We start from the raw sequence: 23,973 nt of genomic DNA on the forward strand, positions 1-23,973 counted from the left end.
GGAATCCGTACTTCCTCCAGGTGATTCTGTTGTAAGGTAGCTGTGGGCCCAGAGGATTCAGACGCAGACTAAACCACGAGGACTCAGCCTCGGCGGCCGGCGTTGCTGACAGCCAGTGGTAACTGTCCTAACAGACTTCGGCAGCCTCCAACCAAACCAAACCTGTCCCGGGAGCCACCGCTTCTGCAGAAGGGCACTGAGCACGCGCCACACCAGCCGGGGGCGCCAGGCGGGGCTCCCTAGGACCCCGCCCCCAGGAGCCAGTCCGAACCAAGGGGCGGAGCTCTCTTCAATCTCCTAATTCCGGTTTCTCCCGTTGCGGCCCAAGGCCCCGCCCCCGACCCGCGGACCAATCAAGCCTCAGATTGCTGAGTCTGGAGGCCAATGCACAGGGCTGTCTTTAATTCCTCCTTGCAGTTTGAAACTGTCAGGTTGGTACTAAGGTAGCAGCTGGGCTTGCTGTGGTTTCAGCGGCGACGCAGCGAGGAAACCAGAGTGCGGCATCGGGATCTGGTGGAGCGCCCAGGCAGTTGCGTAGTGGCGCCCCGGCGGGCCCCGCATCGCTGGCCGAGGTATGGAGGGGAATTTAAAGTTCCTCGGCCCGGGAGACCCTGAGGGCCTCTTCCCCAGGAGCGGATTCAGCGGTTGTGCCTCAGGGTCCAGACATTTTCCCCCCCGAGTTGTCCGAGAAGAAAGGATAGGGAGGGGTGCTAAAGTGTACCAGTTACTGTCGTCGTAGATTCTGATCACTTAAAAAGTAGGGGGGAAATAACCACGTATAACGCTTTATTGTTCTAAATACTGAAACAGGACTAGATTGGAAGGTGTTGGAAGAAAGCTTATATCCCTTTGCTTACTTGAGACTGTTTTTTCCCTCTCCTTCTAGTCCCAGACCTGAAGAGGGGCTAGCACTCTCCTCGCTCCTTGCAGCAGCTAGGACCAGTGAAGGGCACTGGGATCGTAACCTTGCTGCCAGTTTGCACGTTAGCTCTTTTTTCCTCTGCAGAATTTGATGTTACATTTGAATTCCCGGATCCCTCCTTCCCTGTCAGCTGGGTAATTACCAGGACATTTTATCTGTGGAACTGAGAACCATTTAAAACTTTTTTCTTGTGGATTCTGATACCTTATGTTAAGGAATACTGAAAATGTAGTGGAATAATGTACATTTGCCACCAGTTAAAGCAAGTTTAATTTTTCAGCTTTGTTTCTGAACCTAAAACAGTACGAAAAATGCTACTGGTTGTAGGATTTTGAATTAATTGTCACACCTTGTTAGCATAAAGCAGGGTAGCTGGCAAACAGCAAATTTCCAAAAGAGTAATCATTACTTTTTGTCTGCCAGTATATATGTTTAAGAAACAGTGTTTGAGATTTGTCCATACTTACCAGCTTATTCATTTTTTAACTGATTGGTATCACTTCAACTCCCTCCCCTTACTTACAGGATCTGCAAACAAATCCTCAAGGAAAATGTGAATGACAATATAAAAGAACCAGCTTACCACAGTGGAAGCGTTAAAGTCAGTAAAGCAGCTGTTCCTTGCTGCAGATATGTGTTCATTTGATCCTCTCTAATTGGCTTAACTAAAGACAGTCATGCTGAGTTTTGGTTTACTTACCATGCATATACACAGTAATGCAGATTAAAACGAAAGTTTTCTTTCCACAATGTAGTTGCAGCCTATGTTTCCATTCTCATATTGCACTTTTTTCTGTATCTGCCCTTTCTAGTTCATTGTCCTTGTCTCTCATGTGTTTTTCATCCCTCTGATAGAGACCCGTTCCAGTTCCCACGGAAATTGTTCAAGCAAACGTCCTAGCAACTATTTGATTGCCAAATTCAGGGCAGTGCTCATTTTTCTTTGGCATGTGACTGACTCATCCCTTCTGGAAGTCTTTGTGACACTGCTCCCATAGTTCTGCTCTTCTGACTTCCTTTTCAGATTTCATTACTGACTCTTCTTTTCCACTTTAAATGTTAGCAGCTATGGCTTAAACCCTCTTCTTGCTTGCAGCAGTGGTCCTTAACTTTATTAGGGTTATGATTCCCTCTGAACACATACATACTGGAAGCTTGTTTTTTAGAGAAGTGCACATGTGCATTTATGCTAAAAATGCAACTCAAATATATGATCCTCGGGATAAGAATATTCTCACACTCCTTGTAATAGATCTTCTCATCCATTCCCATTTTTTGGCAGACCCCATTATGCTAATGATTCCTCAAACTGGATTTCCAACCTATACTTCCATTACAGAACTCCCATATTGCTTCACTTTACATTCATAGTACTTTACATTCACATTTTAGTCATCATAAATGGCAGTCTTTGGAGTTTTGTACTGCATAGCCTGTGAAGCCATACACAATTGTCCCCCAATTTTAGTATGATGGATTGATTCCAAGAACTCCCCCCACAACACATACAGAGACAACTAAATCTGTTGATGTCCACCAAGTCTCTTATGTAAAATAGCATTGCAGGGCTGGGGTTGTGGCTTAGTGGTAGAGCACTTGCCTAGCATGTGTGAGACACTGGGTTTGATTCTGAGCACCACATATAAATAAATAAAGGTCTGTGGACAACTAAAAAAATATTTTTTAAATAGCATTGCATTTGCACATAACTTATGAACATCCTTCTGCATAGTTTAAATCATCCCCAGATTACTTAGAATGCTTAATACAATGTAAACCCTAGTTAAATAGTTGCCATGTTATATTTTTTAGGGAATAATAACAAGAAAAAAGTCTGTACACTGGGCGTGGTGGCACATGTCTGTAATCCCAGTGACTTGGGAGGCTGAGGCAGGAGGAGAGCAAATTCAAAGCCAGCCTCAGAAACTTAGTGAGGGGTTGGGGAGATAGCTCAGTTGGTAGAGTGCTTGCCTTGCAAGCACAAGGCTCTGGGTTCAATCCCCAGCACCCCAAAAAAAAAAAAAAAAAAAGAAACTTAGTGAGGCCCTAAGCAACTTAGTAAGACCCTGACTCAAAATAAAAAAGGGCTGGAGATGTGGCTGTTCTTGATCACCCCTGGGTTCAATCCCTGGAACTAAAAAAAAAGAGAGAGAGAGAGAAAGAAAGAGAAAAGTATGTACTTACATTCAGTACATATGCAATTTTAAAAAAATACTTTGGACCCTTGGTTAGTTAAATCCACATATGTGGAACCCATGGATGCAGAGGGCTGCACACCTGCGACTTTATCCCAGTGCTTCAGAGGCAACTTGAAAGGAAGGAAATATTGATGGCTTCAAGATTTCTGGCTTAGGTAACTAGATGGAATGATAGTGCTACTCACTAAGGTAGGGAATATAAGAAGATGAACAAATTGGGAGCAAGAACAATTAGTTTAATATCAGATATGCTGGGCAAGAAAAAATACTCAATTCCAACATAAGTGAGTCTATAGTATAGTCAAATACATGAAAGTTCAAAGAAAAATGCTTCCGAGATATCCCCAGTGGGGCCTGTTTAATAACTTCTGTAGAAGTTTTAATATGACAAACGTTTTAATATGACAAATCATGTTCTTCCATGATCTGATGGCTCCTTACCTTTTCATTTCATCCTTAGCCAAGCCCTATTTGTACCCTTTGCTTCAACCTTACCAAACTTCTTGTTGTCCTTGGTATTTGTGCCATACCTCTTTGTCTTTGCTGATGCCACTTTAGTGCCTAAGAGTATCCTTTTTATCTTTGATCCATCTTCCAGGATGAGACCTACTCATCTTTCAGTTCTCAATGCCTGGGCCATCTTTTCTATAAAAACTTTCCTTGGCTCCTTTCCCAATTCCTTACTCATATAAAACCACCTCATGAAAAATGACTTCCTCTATCTCCCTACTTTGTATCTCTGTTATTTTAGGGTCTAACAGCAGGTTTTTCATCTCATTTATGTTATATAAATGTAAATACATAAATATTTGTGTATATATGTCTATAAGTGTATATATTTATGTTTACATGTATATAGACTTGCATACGTATATGTGTGTGTGTGTGTCACACTCCACAGATGGTTTATAATACAAGGACTTCATTTCACAATTCCTCACCAATGTCTTAACATTAACTGGTGTTCAGATAGTTTAAATAATCACTATTTGTCTTTAAAGTACATTTGTTTATTTGTTTGTTTAGAAATTTCAGTGATTTTTCTGTATGTGTATTTGAATATGTTCTGTATAAGCTTGCTTTTTTTTTTTTTTTTTTGTGGTGCTGGGAATTGAACCCAGGGTCTTGTGCTTGCAAGGCAAGCACTCTACCAACTGAGCTATATCCCCGGCCCATAAGTTTGCTTTTCATAATATAATATTCCCAAAAGGTAAGTTTCCTCAGAAGGGAATTTATGCAAATTGTTCATTTTTTGTTGGTTCAGTTTCTCACAGGAAATCACATAGTACTCAGGTTGTCACATAGTGCTCAAGAACAGTGATCACAATCTATTCTCAGTACACCCCACTGGGAATCTCTCTGAAGCATTTTTCTTTGACTTTTCATGTATTTGATTACATATAAATGTGTTGGAGGAGTGTTCTTTTCTTGCCCTGTGATTTTTGCCTAAAAGTTCTCAATATAGTAAATGAATAGTTTTTTTTAAACACATAACGTGAAGATTGTTTGCAGGTTAGAATACTGTTGTACTTATATATATTTAAACCATTTTAATTTAAATATCAAGGGAAAATACTAAAATTAGCTTCTATCATTTTATAGTATTTTTGCAGAATGTCATCAGATGAGGACAAATCCTCACTTCCAGTTGTACAAAATGACTCTGATCCAGGCAGTTCTGTCTCTACAGACCTTCAGGTGAGAAGATATGTCATGACTTATTTTATTTTAAACAAGTGATAATTTATGGGAAAAGCAGTTGTAAATTTTTCATTCATTTCATTTACTTTGGAGTGTCTCAGATTACAATATCAACTTTAGCAATTACACTTTACAGATTTTTGCAAGTTACTTCACATTGTTTTAACTTCAGAAAAAATAGTCATGAACTCATCAAACATGTTTTTATACAAAGAATTCAGCTAACACAGTGAAAAAAAAATGTTTTCTGAAATCTTCTCATTTACTACCTGTTACGTAGCTTTCACTTTTAATGCAAGTTAATACAGTGTCCAAGCCATCTAAAGTTCTGGAGCCCGAGAGTCCCTTGTGTTCTACTTGTTCAGGTTCTAATCCTTGTTGCCACAACATTCAGCACAGTCTGCTGCCCAGGACCTGGACATTGACAGATAAATTGACTATAGAAGGTGTAGTGTTTACACGAAATATTTTTTATTTCTTTTATTTCTATTTCATCATCAAAAACACAGACTAAGATTTCTATATATTTTAAATGAGAGGATATTGATCTGATATACTTTAAGTTTTAGTTCTATCACTTAAGAGTGGAAAAGCTGCACATCGTGTTTATACATAAGTGTCATTGATTGTGTATGAGATAAACTTCAGAAAAATTATTTTATTGAACAAATGGGTTCTTTTTATTATATGAAATTATAGAAATGGAAAAGTACTGAAAAAAATCTGAACATTTACTAGGATGAATTGGTCTAGAATTGTGATATAGATATGTTGTCTTGGCCTTCCCTTTTGATGGTACGTTTCCCATGTAGTGTGCTATCTTTTGAAGTAACAGTGTATTTTTGCACCCTTCATCTCTGCTTCATCCAAACTTCATTGAATAAAGAACTTATTAATTCATTTTTACTAAAATATGAATATCCTGTCAAGTCTTAAATTGCCATTTTTGTCTAGAGTCAAAGTTTTAAATCAAAAGAATAAATATTGGGGTTGAGGATGTTGCTCAGTGGTATAGCACCTTTGCCTAACACGGCAAGGCCCTGGGTTTGATCCCCAGATCACAGTTGGTCATTCAATCTATGAATAAATCTTTAAGGTGTAATTTGAGAGTGGTAAAGGGAAGAGCCCCCTAGACCTACCAGAAGTCATTTTATATAATTGGTTACCTGCTTATAATGTCAGTCCAACTGAGAGTCTGTTTATTAGTAACCCTTAGCTACTGGTTGTTGATCCTCCTGGTTGTTGGACTAAAGTTGAAAGCCTGTGTATATTCCCTATGATTTCAGTGTTATTCTTTTGGATTCTAGTACTAGAAACACTTTTAAATAAAATATTTAAAAAACTTAAAAAGTCACAAAATAAATACTTTTACATATATAGTAAATATGTAAAATCAAACATCTAATACAAAAATCCCTCCCAAATTAATATTCCTCTTAAGGGATTTTTGGTTACTGTCTATGTTATGTGATGGCTTCATAAAGCAGAAGATGGTAAATGCTGAGGCATGGGCAGTATCCATGGTGCTTATTTTATGGTGATAACTTCCCATAAGCACAACTCTGAACTGTGGGCAAATTGCCCTAACTCAAGTGGTTAAAGTATGGTTTGAGCTGTATTTCAAGGTCATATCGATGCAACCATTGGGAGTTGGGGGTCAGCCAAAATTAAAAGCTTTGGTTCTTACACTAGTGTTGTTATTTACCTTGAGACAGGTTATCTTTAACCATTTAGAAAAGCAATGTTATTTATTTTAATCCTTAACTAAAAACACCCCATAACACCCCATCTACATATATGAAACTCAAAAGTAGTTGTTTAAATAATTTATTTTTCAAATCTTTCTTTAAAATAAGTCAGAATACTTATCATTGAATATTATTGATATATACCCATTTATCTCCCCTTTGAGTCTTAGGAATTATTGTGAGAACTTTAAAATATGTATTTGGATTTTTTTTCTTCTTCTTCTTCTTCTTCTTTTTTTTTTTTCTTCTTACTTCTCTGTTCCAGGACAGAAGTCACACTAGGGAAGCCACAAATGAAAGCCACTGACTTCCACTTTCCCCTCCCTGCCTACTGGTTGTGGAGTAGTATTAAGCTAACCAACTGAGCAGAGCTGATTTGGCTAAATCTAATTGTAACTGCCACCAGAGGGAAGAGACCCTAAAAAGATTATGGATCTCAAATATAAGATAGCATTCTTATTTGTCAACTTGGACTAAAAATACTATAGAGGGCTGGGGATGTGGCTTAATGGCAGAGAGCACTTGCCTGGCATATGTGAAACCCTGGGTTGGATCCCTGGCACTGCAAAGAAAAAAAAAAAAAAATAGGTAGATAGATAGATCTGGGGACTTAAAACCACAGAAATTTATTTCCTCAGAGTTCTGGAGACAAAAGTGCCAACTCAAGGTCCAGCCAGTTCAGTTTCTGGTGAGGTCTCTCTTTTGGCTGTCTTCTCACTCTGTCCTCACATGAACTTTCTTCAGTGCAGTGGGTGAACTGAGGGAGAGAACACAAGCTGTCTGGTATTTCTTCTCGTAAGAACATTAATCAGGGACCCATCCTGTGACTTATTTGACCTTAGTTACTTCCATAGAGTCCCCATCTCCAAATAACAACCACACTAGATTTTAGAGCTTCAGCATATGAACTTTGAAGGGACACATTCAGTCCCTAACAACCATACTTTTATATATTCTTAGCCAAAATCAAAAGGTTGTTTGAGAAATATAACAGGGTTTTGGTTTGGTTTGGTTTGGTTTGGTTGTTTTGTTTTGTTTTGTTTTGGGGTTTTTTCACTGCTTTAACAGAAACAAAATAAGAGTGTCTTGAATATCTTAGTTTGTTCTCCTGTAAATGTCTGAACTGGTGCATGGTCCTGAGATCGTCTGAGGACCTGTGTCTTCTCTTGTTGCTCTGCCATGCATAGGGTATTGATTGTGTTTGCATTATGATTGTGTTTGCTGACTCGCTAACATTCCGAGTCCATGGGAAGACAGGAACAGGAGCAATCAGTTTCCTTTTTAAGGAATTCACCTATAACTATACACATCATTTCCATTCAAATCCCAAAGACCAGGTCTCTTTACCATACCTAGCAGCAAGGAGGGCTGGGAAATGTAGCTGGGTGACCTTTTGCCCAGGTCAACCCCTGGGACTTTATTAACTTAAAAGGAATAAAGGGGAAATGGACCACTAGCAGTCTCTACCATAGGAATCACCAAATACCTTGTGTGTAACCCCAACTTATCAAACTCTTTGGGAGTTTTATTTCACTTTTTATTTTAATAACTAGAAAACATATGTTTCAATAAGCATATTTTTTAAATTTAAGGGTATTTAAATCCATTTAAAGAATGATAGTTACTTTCATCAACATAAAAATTAAGAGTTGTATTTTGATATTCTAAATGATTTTTTTCTGTTAAGAACCTTCTGCCATAATGATAACCATAAACTAAAATACTGAATTTTATTTTCTGTCAGAAAATGTTAATTTAAAACTCAGAAAAGTCTTTTTGTTGTCAGAAAGGGACATCACTAACAAAAAGAGTTGGTTATAGCCAGGTGCAATGGCACACATCTGTGATCCCAACAACACAGGAGGATAAGGAAGAAGGATTGCAAGTTCAAGGCCAGCCTGGCCAACTTAGACCAAATAAAAATAAAAAATAAAAAAGGGTTGTGGGTGTAGCTCAATGGTAGAACTCCCCTGGGTTCAGTCCCCAGTACAGGAAGGGAAAAAAAAAAGTTGATTATAGCAATATAAAGGGAATTCTGGGTGATTGAATTTTCTAAAGGTTCTCTTTGGAATGTCTATGTTTCTCTTCTGTTGTTAACATATACTTTAAAAAAAATCTTTATTTGCCATATCTAATATTTACTGAATGTAAATATCTATGTTAAATATATAATCTAGGGTAACCCTCACTCTTTTACATTAATTGCCATAAAGACTAACAGTTTTCAAACACAGACCAGCGTAAACCCTTTTTTCAAACATTTTTACTTAGTTTCGACATAAAAAGCAGATTAAAACAGAACTACATAGATTTATTTTATAAGCTCAAATTTTGACATTTACTTTTCAAAATCAGTGAAACCAATTTAGCTGCTTGATAAATGTGTATTTGAAATTAGATGGAGATATAAAGCCAATGCAGGTTTATGAGCTGAAGTATACAGTTTGCTTCTTTTATTTTGTTTGAGTTACATAATATCAAGGTAGAAGTTCCTGATTCTCAATAGGAGGAGGTGAAAATGATAACTTTTTAGTTGCATGCCTCATCTTCAGTTAAACTGATCTGAAGCATAAGAAAGAAATGATAGGAAATTTTGATTGTGTTGAATCACAAACAATCTATCACCTTTTCAAGCTTCTAAGATTACATTTTTAATCATAAATGTAAAAATCACACAAGAAGCACTCAAAGGACTCAAGCTTAAAAGAAGTACTAAAACTATATTGTGATAAGAGTGTGAATATTATGGTAATTAAATTTCTTAACAAAAAGATTCAGTCAGGTTGAATATTTTATGCAATATAACTGTTAAAATATTGACTATTGGCTTCTCACAGGAAGAATATGAAGAACTACTTCGTTATGCTATAGTGACTCCAAATATCGAATCTAGTGCATTACAAACATCTCATCCTAAGGGAGAAGTGGTACCAGATGTTAGAATTCCTACTACAACTGATAATAGTCTTCATAATCAAGGTTATGTATGTTTTGTAAAATATCTCTTGGTTTATTAATGATACTGACTTATGACTATGAAAATGTCTTTCCAGATCAGCAATTCTTCTCATCAGTATCATGTGGGGGATCTTTTTACATTTTACAATGTTATTCTGACCGGAATTTTATTTTAACTTCATTTAACTCTTTTATAAAAAGTAATATAGTTAAAGCAATACTATAGCAATTGTATGTCTCTTAATGGAATATGTTGCATCTGAGTTCTTGTTCCACAGTTTTATGCCTGGATTAAAACTAAATGCCCTAATGCTGCATTAAAGATGGTCCCTAGGTATCTCTGAATCCCTCAAGTTACTTTATGAAACACATACTAGTACTTTGTCAGCAGTATTTAGGCAGAGAGGACTGTTCATGGAATTCTTAACACAAAAACGTACCCATTTATGAGACTGTGTCAACAACAGAATTAATAACTGATACAAATGAGTGAAAGGTAGAGAAATGAAGATAAAACTCCTTTTACCTCTCCATTTTTTAGTTTCTGTTCCTCACCCTCTATAGATAACAGTGTTTCATTGCTCATCAGTCTTTAGTCTATTGTGTTCGAATAACAAATAGGATCACAGGACTAGATCCTTAAAAAAACTTTTTAAAATTCTGATTAAATTTTCTACTTAAATTTTATTATCTTCCAAAGATAGCAACCTTGGGGTTTTTTCATTCTACATCAGTGGTCTAGATCATGTTTTGATTACATTGAGTACTTCAACATGCATTTCCTACTGAACAAACCCAAAGCACTACATACTCTCTTATACATTTAAATAGGCAAATCAGCACTGTAGCTTTGTATGCCTCTACCCTCAAGGGATTACCAAAACTCTGTCTCCTCTCATGTTGCCAGCAGTACTGCTGGTGTTACTAGTGACACAACTTACATACTACTGCCTTCTTTAATTAGGTGTATATGATTAAGCATTTAAGAATAAGTCCATTTAATAAAAATAAATCTTTCTTTTTAGCAGGAAATAGCCCTGCAGTAAGAGAAACTGCAATGGAAGTTGGAAAAGGATGTGATTTAAATATTTCCACTCATTCAAAGATAGATGGTATGACTTTTCCTTAACTTGCTTTTATTAATATGCAACATTTTGTGGCAAACCATTATCAGTATCACAAGAGAAATAACATCAACATATTACTTATTGGCAGTGCTAATATTGCTAATTTATTTTAAATGATAATGTTTATATTAACTTAGTAAGATTCCAAAATAGTACAATTAAAACAGGTTAAGGAAGCATAGTGTGCAGCATTCTGTTTTAAAACTGCTACTTTAGAAAGCTAGTAGTTTATATATATATATATATTTTTTTTTTTAGTTGCAGATGGACACAATACCTTTATTTTATTTATTTATTTGTATGTGGTGCTGAGGATTAAACCCAGTGCCTTTGCATGTGCTAGGCAAGCACTCTACCACTGAGCTACAGCCCCAGCCTGAAAGCTAGTACTTTTAAAGATTTAATGGTATGTTAGACAACTTGATCAATTTAAATCTTTGGTAATCCAGTGCACTATTTCCCAGCTTTCAGACATATTTGTACCTAAGTAATGACTTTTGTCATATCTTCTTACTATCTGTTTTCTCATCTACTGTTTCTCTTTATGTATATTCACTCTTTAGTTTAAATTCATTTTAAAAGGAAACTTTCAGTTGTTACTGAATATAAAATTAATATACATTTGTTACAATGTGAATGTAATGGTTAAAAAAATACATTGAAAACAAAGTATTAAGTTTTATCACAACATTGTTGGTGGTGATGTTGGGCCTTAAATCAGCTTTTTTCTTTTTTGAAAGGAGAGATTAGCAATATTTATGGTCTCTAAGTGAAACAAAGTATTGCAGGAATGGCAAGGCTTTTGATATTTAAAATAAAATGGAGAAATGAGTTTTTCTGAAACATGAGGCTAGAGAAAACTAAGGTTTTAAAAGCATACTGGAACCAGATAGAGAATGCTTTTTAAAATAAAAATGGAATGCTTTCCTTATGTGATTCAGTGTTACTTTATGTGGAAACCATTTAAGCCACCATTTTAAAAATGCCTCTACCCTTTGGTTTCCTTTCTTATAACAAGTTCTTGACAGTACACCCTCAGAAAGGCCTTCTAAGTTCTTAAGTTACATGGTCCTATTTCTTAGAGGGTACATATATTTTTATTTAAACAATTAAAAAACTACAGAACTCCAGCAAGTTCTGTGGTAGGTTTGTCTTTTTGTTATTGTTGTAGATGAACACAATACCTTTATTTTATTTATTATTTTTATGTGGTGCTGAAAATTGAACTCAGTGCCTCACACGTGCTTGGCAAGCACGCTGCCACTGAGCATTAACCCCAGCCTTAGTAGGTTTGTCTTTTGTTCATTAAGGAAGACAGCAAAGTCCTTCAATCCTGCTATTAGAACACTTAGAACAAATACGAGATACATGAAAAATGGTGATAGTCTCTAATTCCGAGCATAAATGTGTGAAAAAAAAGTTAAACTTTCTATTTTGTGCTTTTTAGAGATAGCAAGAGTTCTCTTTCTGCCTCTGACTCTTCCCCACCTCCATGTATAGAAACAAGTGATGGGAGTTACATATATATGTACATACGTATAGAGAGATGTATGTATTTCTCACCCAGCAGGTTAAAGGCTAAAAGGGTGCCTTACAACAGAGTATCTGGTAAACTAAAATATTAGCCCCTTTCTATTTATATTGTTTAATCTTATCAGTATTAAGACCTATCCTAGCGTTACTATATTTCACCGCATAATCATTGCAGATTTTTTTTTCTTTTTTTTTTTTTTTTTTTAATTTTTGTACACAAATGGGATACATGTTGTTTCTCTGTTTGTACATGGCGTAAAGGCATACCATTTGTGTAATCATAAATTTACATAGGGATAATGTTTGATTCATTCTGTTATTTTTTTCCCTTCCCCTCACCCCTCCCACCCCTCTTTTCCCTCTATACAGTCCTTCCTTCCTCCATTCTTGCCCCGCTCCCTAAACCTAACTCTAACCCTAACACTAACTCTTCCCACCCCCCATTATGTGTCCTCATCCACTTATTAGCGATATCATTCTTCCTTTGGTTTTTTGAGATTGGCTTATCTCACTTAGCATGATATTCTCCAGTTTCATCCATTTGCCTGCAAATGCCATAATTTTATCATTCTTTATGGCTGAGTAATATTCCATTGTGTATATATATCACATTTTCTTTATCCATTCATCAATTGAAGGACATCTAGGTTGGTTCCACAATCTGGCTATTGTGAACTGAGCAGCTATGAACATTGATGTGGCTGTATCTCTGTAATATGCTGATTTTAAGTCCTTTGGGTATAGGCCAAGGAGTGGGATAGCTGGGTCAAATGGTGGTTCCATTCCAAGTTTTCTAAGGAGTCTCCATACTGCTTTCCAGAGTGGCGGCACTAATTTGCAACCCCACCAGCAATGTATGAGTGTACCTTTCTCCCCACATCCTCGCCAACACCTGTTATTGCTTGTATTCTTGATAATCGCCATTCTAATTGGGGTGAGATGGAATCTTAGGGTGGTTTTGATTTGCATTTCTCTTATTAGTAGAGATGTTGAACATTTTTCCAAATGTTTGTTGATTGCTTGTAGATCTTCTGTGAAGTGTCTATTCATTTCGTTAGCCCATTTGTCGATTGGATTATTTGCATTCTTGGTGTAGAGTTTTTTGAGTTCTTTATAGATTCTGGAGATTAGTGCTCTATCTGAAGTATGATTGGCAAAGATTTTCTCCCACTCTGTAGGCCCTTTCTTCGCATTGCTGATAGTTTCTTTTGCTGAGAGAAAGCTTTTTAGTTTGAATCTATCCCAGTTATTAATTCTTGCTTTTATTTCTTGTGCTATGGGAGTCCTGTTGAGGAAGTCTGGTCCTAAGCCGACATGTTGAAGCTCTGGACCTACTTTTTCTTCTATAAGATGCAAGGTCTCGGTCTGATTCCGAGATCCTTAATCCATTTTGAGTTTAGTTTCGTGCATGGTGAGAGATATGGGTTTAGTTTCATTCTGTTGCATATGGATTTCCAATTCTCCCAGGACCATTTGTTGAAGAGGCTATCTTTTCTCCATTGCATATTTTTGGCCCCTTTGTCTAGTATTAGAAAATTGTATTTATTTGGGTTTGTGTCCGTGTCCTCTATTCTGTACCATTGATCCACCTTTCTATTTTGGTACCAATACCATGCCGTTTTTGTTACTATTGCTTTGTAGTAGAGTTGAAGATCTGGTATTGCGATACCCCCTGCTTCACTCTTTCTCCCAAGGATTGCTTTAGCTATTCTGGGTTTTTTATTCTTCCAGATGAATTTCATAATTGCTTGCTCTATTTCTGTAAGGTACATGATTGGGATTTTAATTGGAATTGCATTGAATCTGTATAGCACTTTTGGTAGTATGGCCATTTTGACAATATTAATTCTTCCTATCCAAGAACACTGGAGATCTTTCCATCTTCTAAGGTTTTCTTGAATTTCTTTCTTTAGTGTTCTGTAGTTCTCATTGTAGAGGTCTTTCACCTCTTTTGTGAGATTGATTCCCAAGTATTTTATTTTTTTCGAAGCTATTGTGAATGGGCTGGTTTTCCTAATTTCTCTTTCTGAAGATTCATCGCTCATGTATAGAAATGCCTTAGATTTATGTGCATTGATCTTATATCCCGCTACTTTACTGAATTCACTTATGAGATCTAAAAGTTTTCTGGTGGAATTTCCTGGTTCCTCTAAGTATACAATCATATCATCAGCAAATAGGGATAGTTTGAGTTCTTCTTTGCCTATTCGTATCCCTTTAATTTCTTTGGTCTGTCTAATTGCTCTGGCTAGAGTTTCAAGGACAATATTGAATAGAAGTGGTGAAAGAGGGCATCCCCGCCTTGTTCCAGTTTTTAGAGGGAATGCTTTCAGTTTTTCACCATTTAGAATAATATTAGTCATGGGCTTAGCATAGATGGCCTTTACAATGTTAAGGAATGTTCCCACTATCCCTGTTTTTTCTAGTGTTTTGAGCATGAAGGGGTGCTGTATTTTATCAAATGCTTTTTCTGCATCTATTGAAATAATCATGTGATTCTTGACTTTAAGTCTGTTGATATGGTGAATGACATTTATTGATTTCCTGATGTTGAACCAACCTTGCATCCCTGGGATGAAACCCACTTGATCATGGTGCACTATCTTTTTAATATGTTTTTGTATGCGATTTGCTAAAATTTTGTTGAGAATTTTTGCGTCGATGTTCATTAAGGATATTGGTCTGAAATTTTCTTTCCTCGATGTGTCTCTGTCTGGTTTAGGTATCAGGGTGATATTGGCTTCATAGAATGAGTTTGGGAGGGTTCCCTCCTCTTCTATTTTATGGAATACTTTGAGAAGTATTGGAATGAGCTCTTCTTTAAAAGTTTTGTAGAACTCGGCTGAGAACCCATCTGGTCCTGGACTTTTCTTTGTTGGTAGGCTTTTGATGACTTCTTCTATTTCATTACTTGAAATTGGTCTATTTAAATTGTGTATGTCCTCCTCGTTCAGTTTAGGCAATTCATATGTCTCTAGAAACCTGTTGATGTCTTCGAAATTTTCTATTTTGTTGGAGTATAGATTTTCAAAATAGCTTCTAATTATGTTTTGTATTTCATTCGTGTCTGTTGTGATATTTCCTTGTTCATTCCGAATTTTAGTGATTTGGGTTTTCTCTCGTCTTCTCTTTGTTAGTGTGGCTAAAGGTTTATCAATTTTGTTTATTTTTTCGAAGAACCAACTATTTATTTTGTCAATTTTTTGTATTGTTTCTTTCGTTTCAATTTCGTTGATTTCAGCTCTGAGTTTAACTATTTCCTGTCTTCTACTACTTTTGGTGTTGGTCTGTTCTTCTTTTTCTAGGGCTTTGAGCTGTAGTGTTAGGTCGTTTATTTTTTGAGTTTTACTTCTTTTATTAAATGCGCTCCATGAAATAAATCTTCCTCTAAGTACTGCTTTCATAGTGTCCCAGAGATTTTGATATGATGTTTCTTTGTTCTCGTTTACCTCTAAGAATTTTTTAATTTCCTTCCTAATATCTTCTGTTATCCATTCATCATATAATAGCATATTTTTTAATCTCCAGGTGTTGGAGTAGTTTCTGTTTTTTACTCTTTCATTTATTTCTAACTTCAATCCATTATGATCTCATAGAATACAAGGTAGTGTCTCTATCTTGTATTTGCTGACATTAGCTTTGTGGCATAATATATGATCTATTTTAGAGAAGGATCCATGTGCTGCTGAGAAGAAAGTATTCGCTCTTGGTTGGATGGTATATTCTATAAATGTCTGTTAAGTCTAAATTATTGATTGTGTTATTGAGATCTATGGTTTCTTTGTTCAATTTTTGTTTGGAAGATCTGTCCAGTGGTGAGAGAGGCATGTTAAAATCACCAAGTATTATTGTGTTATGGTCTGTTTGGTTTCTAAAATTGAGAAGGATTTATTTAACATACATGGATGAGCCACTGTTTGGGGCATAGATGTTTATGATTGTTATATCTTGCTGATTTATGCTTCCCTTAAGCAGTATGAAATGTCCTTCCTTATCCCTTCTGACTAACTTTGGCTTGAAGTCCACATTATCTGAAATGAGTATGGATACTCCAGCTTTTTTGCTGAGTCCATGTGCATGGTATGTTTTTCCCCATCCTTTCACCTTTAGTCTATGGGTATTTCTTTCTATGAGGTGAGTCTCTTGCAGGCAACATATTGTTGGATCTTTCTTTTTAATCCAATCTGCCAGTCTATGTCTTTTGATTGATGAATTCAGGCCATTAACATTCAGGGTTATTATTGAGATATGATTTGTATTCCCGGTCATTTGGTTCATATTTAAATTTTTATTTATTTATTTATTTCTTTATTTGATGGTTCCTTTAGGATAATTCCTCCGTTTGCTGATTTGCTTCTTTGTTTTTTATTTCTTCCTCATGAAATATTTTGCTGAGAATGTTCTGTAATGCTGGCTTTCTTTTTGTAAATTCTTTTAGCTTTTGTTTATCATGGAAAGATTTTATTTCATCGTCAAATTTGAAGGTAAGTTTTGCTGGGTATAAGATTCTTGGTTGGCATCCATGGTCTTTCAGAGCTTGAAAAATGTTGTTCCAGGCCCTTCTAGCTTTTAGGGTCTGGATTGAAAAATCTGCTGATATCCGTATTGGTTTCCCCCGAATGTAATTTGATTCTTTTCTCTCACAGCCTTTAAAATTCTGTCTTTATTTTGTATGTTAGGTATTTTCATTATAATGTGCCTTGGTGTAGGTCTGTTGTAATTTTGTGTATTTGGAGTCCTATAAGCCTCTTGGACTTGATTTTCCATTTCATTCTTCAGATTTGGGAAATTTTCTGATATTATTTCATTGAATAGATTGTTCATTCCTTTGGTTTGTTTCTCTAAGCCTTCCTCAATCCCAGTAATTCTCAAATTTGGCCTTTTCATGATATCCCATAGTTCTTGCAGATTCTGTTCATGATTTCTTACCATCTTCTCTGTTTGTTCTACTTTGTTTTCGAGGTTAAATATTTTGTCTTCAATGTCTGAGGTTCTGTCTTCCAGGTGTTCTATCCTATTGGTTATGCTTTCTATGGAGTTCTTAATTTGGTTTATTGTTTCCTTCATTTCAAGGATTTCTGTTTGGTTTTTTTTCAATATCTCTAACTCTTTATTGAAATGATCTTTTGCTTCCTGAATTTGCTCTGTTAACTGTCGATTGGTGCGATCATTCAATGCCTGCATTTGCTCTTTCATCTCATCATTCAATGCCTGCATTTGCTCTTTCATCTCATCGTTTGCTTCCCTGATCATTTTAATTATGTACATTCTGAACTCCCTTTCTGTCATTTCTTCTGCCATGCTGTCGTTGGATTCTATTGATGTAACATCTAGATTTGTTTGGGGCATTTTCTTCCCTTGTTTTCTCATATTGTTCAGGAATCAGTGGGTCATTAAGATATTGCAGATTTCCTCTATCGACTTATAATGTCCCTGAAGATTGCTAGTATATTCCCTCTTATCCTTCAGTAGCCTGAAGTCTTGGAGGAAGTTGATAATGTGGAGCTCCACGAAGAAGCTGCCTCTCTAGGGGTGGTGACCCTCAGATGGGGTATATTCCCTGCTAGTGGGCAGAGGTGCCTCCACTTGTTGACCAATGGTCATCCAACGGGGAACTAGGCTGTGGGCTGAGGCAAGGCCTGTTTGTGCCTGTGTCTCTGGTTTTACCGTCCCTGTGAGAAAACCTCTCCTGGCAGGGAAGACTCACTCGGTGGAGACGTCTCACTGGTCAGTTCCCGTCCTAGAGGTTCCCCTCAATCTACAACTACCGCCTGGGCTGGGCTGTCTTCCTCTGCAACGTTCCCAGGGGCCTGGACCTACCTCCTGGGCCTGGGAGCCTCACCCTTCGCAGGCGAGTCTCCTTAGGCTGCCTCTCCCAGAGAATCCGCCCGCAGTCCTGGAAACTTCGCTCTGCCCCTAGGCGTGTCTCTGTGTGGCTCTTCCAGCAAGAAGCCACCTAGCTCCTGGGACCCTGCTCTGCACCTAATCGCCTGGCTATGCGGCCCCTCCTCTGAGCCGCCACTTGGAGCCCTGTACAATAGCTCCGATACCCAGAGACCCGCCACGCACCTCCTCCTCCGGACAGCGGCCCGGTTTCCGACGCAGTCACTAGGAGTCCAAGCAACTCACTTTGCGTCTCCTCCTCCCGCCAACCGCCCGTAGCCCTAGGCAGTCACTCCAAGCCCAAGTGACCCACCCTGTTCCTCCTCCTCCTCCTTGGGGTAGCCCCCCGAGTGTTCAGGAGCGGTGGCTCCGAGACCAAGCGACCCACCACGCTCCTCCTCCAGGCAGGCCACCGGTGTTCAGGAGCGGTCGCTTTGAGTGCAGTCAACTCACCACTCGCCTCCTCCTCTGGCAACCGCCTATGGCTCTGATGCAGTCACTCCTAGACCAAGCGACCCACCGCGCTTCTCCTCTTCCTCCGGGCAACCCCCCGGGTGTTCAGAAGCGGTTGTTCTGAGTCCAAACAGCTCATGATGCAGCTCCTCCTCTGGCAACCGCCTGTGGCTCTGATGCAGTCACTCCTAGACCAAGCGACCCGCCACGCTTCTCCTCTTCCTCTGGGTAACCCCCCGGTGTTCGGAAGCGGTCGTTCTGAGTCCAAACAGCTCACCACGCAGCTCCTCCTCTGCAACCGCCTGTGGCTCTGATGCAGTCACTCCTAGACCAAGCGACCCACTGCGCTTCTCCTCTTCCTCCGGGCAACCCCCCGGTGTTCAGAAGCGGTCGTTCTGCGTCCAAACAGCTCGCCTCGCAGCTCCTCCTCAGGCAGCCGCCCGGAGCCCCAGTGGTTGCTCCGAGACCAAGCGCTGTGCTGACCTCCTCTACGATGATCCCAGTTGTCCGTGTTTACCACTCCTGTGGGGGGAGGGGCGTCTCGCCGAGCAACTCCACTTCACAAATTCCCTGCGTTCCGGGGCTACCGCCCCATCCGGGACACCTCCCCAACGGGAGAGACTCACCCGGCGGCCTTGAGCTGGTCCCAAGTCTCTCACTATCTCCTCTTTTGAATCCTGCGTCCTGGAGCAACATGGAATGCAGCCGCCCTCTAGGCCGCCATCTTGAAACTCCCCTCATTGCAGATTTTATGCCAAATATTTGTGCAAAAAAGAGGAGTACAACCATTATGTGAAGCTTTTTTTTTTTTTTAATGTACCAATATTACTTCAAAATAATTTATTACTAAACTGTCTTTGGGGCAAGATTAGGATGCAGTGGTGATGATTATGCTGTGAAATACTTTAAACACAAAGTAGCAATGACTTATATAGAACCATTCTGACCTTAGTCAAATATTTAATTCTTTCTGAGCTTTAATTTTCTCATCATTAAAATAAAGATAATTATACCTACTTCTTAGGTATTGTTAGAGTAACATAAGGATAGCATGTGTTCTAAGAGTTAACCTTTCAATATTTTTATTACAGGAACTTCAAAAGCACTTAGTTAATGTTAATATGATGATATGGATGGTAATACTTGCAACTCAGGCTGGAGTAGGATAAATAAAGCATCCTTATTTGGGACAAGGGTCTTTTGTTGGGGTGAGGGAAATGTAGGAACATCTCATGCCAGTTAGTCCTAAGTCAGTGATAATACTGAAACTTAACACAGCCAGATTAAGGAACACCTGAAAGGTAATTTCTCCGTATTTTTCTCAGTCTCCATAGACAACAGACATCTTGTAGCCTTTCAATGTGACTCCCTAAACGTTTGGCAAGTTTTTAATTTGGCTCGACTACGACAGTTTTTTGTTTGTTCTAGGATCATCACCAGTGTTGTCACCAAGGAAGTCTTCTCACCCAGTCATGGATTTTTTCAGTTCACATCTTCTAGGTGACTCTTCCTCATCAGTGTCTAATTCTACTCATACAGATGCCCATGAAATAGCTCTGGGCGACAGTCTTGTTTTTGATGAAAACCTTCAGAAGATGGAAAATATACTTGATTTTTGGAGTTCAAGTCTTAAGGTATTGGCAGTGTTCAATTACAATATGTAGTATAGTAGTTTTACTCTTGATTCCACTATTTATTGTCTTTTAAAAGTTTATCTAAAAAAAAAGAAGTGTCCAGTTTCCTGAGAAGATCAGTACAGTGTCTTAGATCCATGCTTCTTGGTCTTCAGTGTCCATGTGAACTGCCTCGGGTCCTGTTAAACTATAGCTTCATATCAGTAGGTCTTGGGTAGGGTCCAAGATTATTTATTTCTATTAAGTTCCCAGGTGATGCTAGTAGTTTAGAAACCACACTTTGGGGCTGGGGAGATAGGTCAGCTGGTAGAGTGTTCGCCTCGCAATTACAAGGTCCTGAATTCGATCCCCAGTACCACAAAAAAAAAAAAAGAATGAAAAGAAACCACACTTTGGCAGTTTTCAGAAGTTGTTAAAACTGTTCTCTATGTTCCATCGAATTTCTCAGATATTTTGAAAGACTTAGCTTTTGTGTAACTGACACCTGTTGAGCTTTTATCATATCACAGTTCTAACTGATGGAGGCTGGCACCCATTGCCCCAGCTATGGGGAAAACTGAGGTGGGAGGATCACTTGAGCCCAAGAGTTCAAGACCAGCCTGGGCAACACAGTCAGACCCTATCTCAAAAACAACAACAAACTGAGCATGCTGCGCATACATACAATTTCAGTCACCCAGGAGTCTAGGGTAGCATGATCACAAGTTCAAGACCAACCTGGGCAACTTAGCAAGACCCTGCCTCAAAATAAAATAGACTGGGGATATAGCTCAGTGGTACAGACCCTCTAGGTTCAATCCCTAATACCACAATAGTAAGTAAGTAAGTAAGTAAATAAATAAATAAATAAAAATAAATAAAACAAATCTTAGAGATGACTAATAGAAATGTTTCCTTTTACGTAAAACAAAAGTTCCAATTTTAGCAATATATATTTCATTTTTACCCACTTTTATAACAACTACTACATATAATGTAAATCTGTAAAATTAAATTTTTTAATTTGGTGATATTAATGGCCTACAAGTAGTAGTATGGCAGAAGTGGCAAGTTTTTTGTGTTTTCAAAACATGGAGAAAATGACAGTTTTTCTGAAACAAATAGTTTAAGAAAATAAAGTTGAATATTTACATACATGAAAAAATTATGGTCATGTGAGTTCTGAAGAATTCATATATTTCTCTGTATTTGGAACTTCATATTCTAGAAATAATGTTTTAGTATAGTTTTTGCCATTTTTCTCCCCTTGAAACAGGTTTCATATTTCTAATAATAGTGTAAGTCCATTGGAATAATGAATGAATAACCAACATTCAAATTGTTTTGTGTTCAGTAAACCTTGTTATCCAAGTTGTATTTTTTAATAACAAATGATTATTTGGTCTTTTATTTATACCAGTAGGGTAAAAAGACTTAGCAATTTATCATAAGGTGACCATTGTGATAAATGGTTTGGGGAAGAAAGCTTCAACTCCCATGGTTTCCACTACACCTCTGTCTAACTAAAACTTGACATTCATTAGGCTCAGCTTAGCCTATAGTCTTAAATTTCTTTTTAACCCGATCCATTTTAATATGGACATTTAAGTCCTTGAATAAACAAAGAGGTTTAGTGAATGAGACCTGAAAATTTTTTTAAATGACAAGACTTCATACAAAATAACTTAAAATAGGAAAAAAAAATTCCCTGATGTGGTGAATGTGAACTACATAAGAGCCATGACTGTTGAACTTATATCATCAGTGTGTCATTATTTGTATTTTTTTGATGACTCATGTTGACTGCTTGTTCTGACTTTTCTAAATGTTTCTTTAGTTTTAAGAAGTGGTATTAAGGAACAAACTACCTAATTGTCAGTATGTTTATTTTTCAGACAAACATTTTATCTGAACTAAGTAAATGGAGACTTAATTTTATTGACTGGCACAGAATGGAAATGAAAAAAGAGAAAGAAAAGCATGCAGCCCATGTAAAACAACTATACAACCAGATCAATGACTTGAAGGAGCTGCAAAAAACCTTTGAAGTTTCCATTGGGAGAAAAGACGAGGTCTTATTGTTTCTATCTCTCTCTCTTTTTTTTTTTTTTTTTTTTTTTTTTTTGTGGTACTGGGGAGTTTCTATCTCTTTTTAATTGAGATTCTGTACATGCCTTGCTAGGCAATATATTCCAGGAACTAATGATTATTTAGCTCATACAAGATACAAAAACAAAATCATTTCAGAAACTGATAGAAAATTAAGTACATAACCATAGGATTTAGTCTTCCTATTAAACATACCAGAATATTGTCATTTGACCTTTGCCTTTTAAATTTTTTTTTCTATGTATTCTTAGTTGTCTATGGATCTCTGTTGTATTCGTTTATTTCTATGTGGTGCTGAGAATAAAACCCAGTGCCTCACATATGCTAGGCAAACGCTCTACCACTGAGCCATAACCCCAGCCCTCACCTTTGCCTTTGACTTTGGTGTTCTTGATGTTTTAAGTGTCTGCTAAATGTAGGTACATTTGTCTTTTTGTGTTTTTTTTTTCCTAATCTTTTTTTTTTCCTTAACTCCCCTTAAGAGAATATTAAGGAATCAGCATTACCCACATTTTATACCCTTCAAGATGACATTTTAAGTATCCCAAATTCTATCTATGACACGTCTTTCTTCCTTGATGAAGATAATTCAAGTCAAAAAATACCTTTTGTTTCACTTTCTGTTAGCTTCTTAAGAACTTGAGGGTGGAGTTCAGGTCTGTTATTTTTTTGCAACCAGACAGCACCTTGAACAAAGTGGATGTGCCCCCACAGACCCCATATCATTTTTGGATAAGATGGTGGCTTTCAGAGAAGGACGACTCAGGGCACACACCTCAGCTGCTTATCTACACAAACAGTTCAAGTGCTTCAGTGAATCAGATAAACATTATGTTTTTGTTAAATATGCATTGCTTTTACTTTTACAGTGTATAATGTAAATTTTGAACATTTTTTGAAACAATGGATATTAATGTCTCTATTACCTTCAAAACCCTGTTCTAAGGTTTTTAAATTTTTTTAAATTTAATTTTTTTCATTTTGAAGTATCACACAAAAAGTTATGTATCATGTTTAGTTAATGAAAATGAATAAAGCAAACAGCCATGCATCACCATCCATCTGTAGAAACAGAATATTATACCCCTTCCTCCTTTGTAAAGAATAGGAATAAATGTCCGCAATTTACTATGTATCTTTTTAATGTGGCCATTTTTAGATAAACATTTCAGTTACTCATTTCTTTATAAGAGAAAATATTATCTTAGGATTTAAAAAACCTTCATATATTTTTTTAAAGAACACAATAACATCCCTGAAGAAGTACATCAAATATCACTATTACTTGCTTTTAAAAATTTGTTGAAACCATAAAAATCATTAAACAGTTACTGATAAATTTATATATCCAAGGTAATAGTTGAGACTAGAAAGATATTTAAAATCTGGCCCTGTTCACAAGTCTAGGGAATAATAACTTTTTTGTATATGTAGCAAAACTTTCAAGTATATATTTGTTTTTCCTGAATTAAATGTCAATAACTGCATTAATTTTCATATGCATAAACTTTTTGTTAGTGGTTAACAAGATATAATATACACAATGAAGATTTATTTCCTCTCATTCTTCTATATTCATTAGTCTTTTTTTTTTTTTTTTTTTTTTTTGCAGTGCTAGGGATTGAACCCAGGGCCTTGTGCTATATCCCCAGCCCTATTCATTAGTCTTTAGAGTATTAATGTGGGGAACCTTTTTGGTCTTTTTAATAATAATGAGATTGAATACAG

The 23,973-nt window shown here is 37.2% G+C and overlaps 1 protein-coding gene across 8 annotated transcripts in view; it reads left to right on the forward strand.

Annotated features, from left to right (window-relative positions):
• The first annotated feature begins 404 nt into the window (after positions 1-404).
• Poc5 (POC5 centriolar protein) overlaps positions 405-23,973 on the forward strand; it is a 44,801-nt gene continuing 21,232 nt past the window's right edge. For 2 of the 8 annotated variants that reach the window (XM_047556509.1, XM_047556511.1), the window contains exons 1-6: positions 405-572; positions 4,723-4,818; positions 9,407-9,548; positions 10,553-10,639; positions 19,952-20,157; positions 22,032-22,208. In XM_047556509.1, the coding sequence (XP_047412465.1) occupies positions 4,735-4,818; positions 9,407-9,548; positions 10,553-10,639; positions 19,952-20,157; positions 22,032-22,208 (696 nt within the window). In that variant the 5' untranslated portion in view covers positions 405-572; positions 4,723-4,734. Of the gene's footprint in view, positions 573-4,722; positions 4,819-9,406; positions 9,554-10,552; positions 10,640-19,951; positions 20,158-22,031; positions 22,209-23,973 lie in introns of those variants that run through there. The other 6 variants (XM_047556510.1, XM_047556507.1, XM_047556508.1 and 3 more) reach the window with 6 other exon arrangements.

The sequence above is a fragment of the Sciurus carolinensis genome, chromosome 6 (genome assembly GCF_902686445.1).
Source record: "Sciurus carolinensis chromosome 6, mSciCar1.2, whole genome shotgun sequence".
Classification (NCBI taxonomy): Eukaryota; Metazoa; Chordata; class Mammalia; order Rodentia; family Sciuridae; genus Sciurus; species Sciurus carolinensis.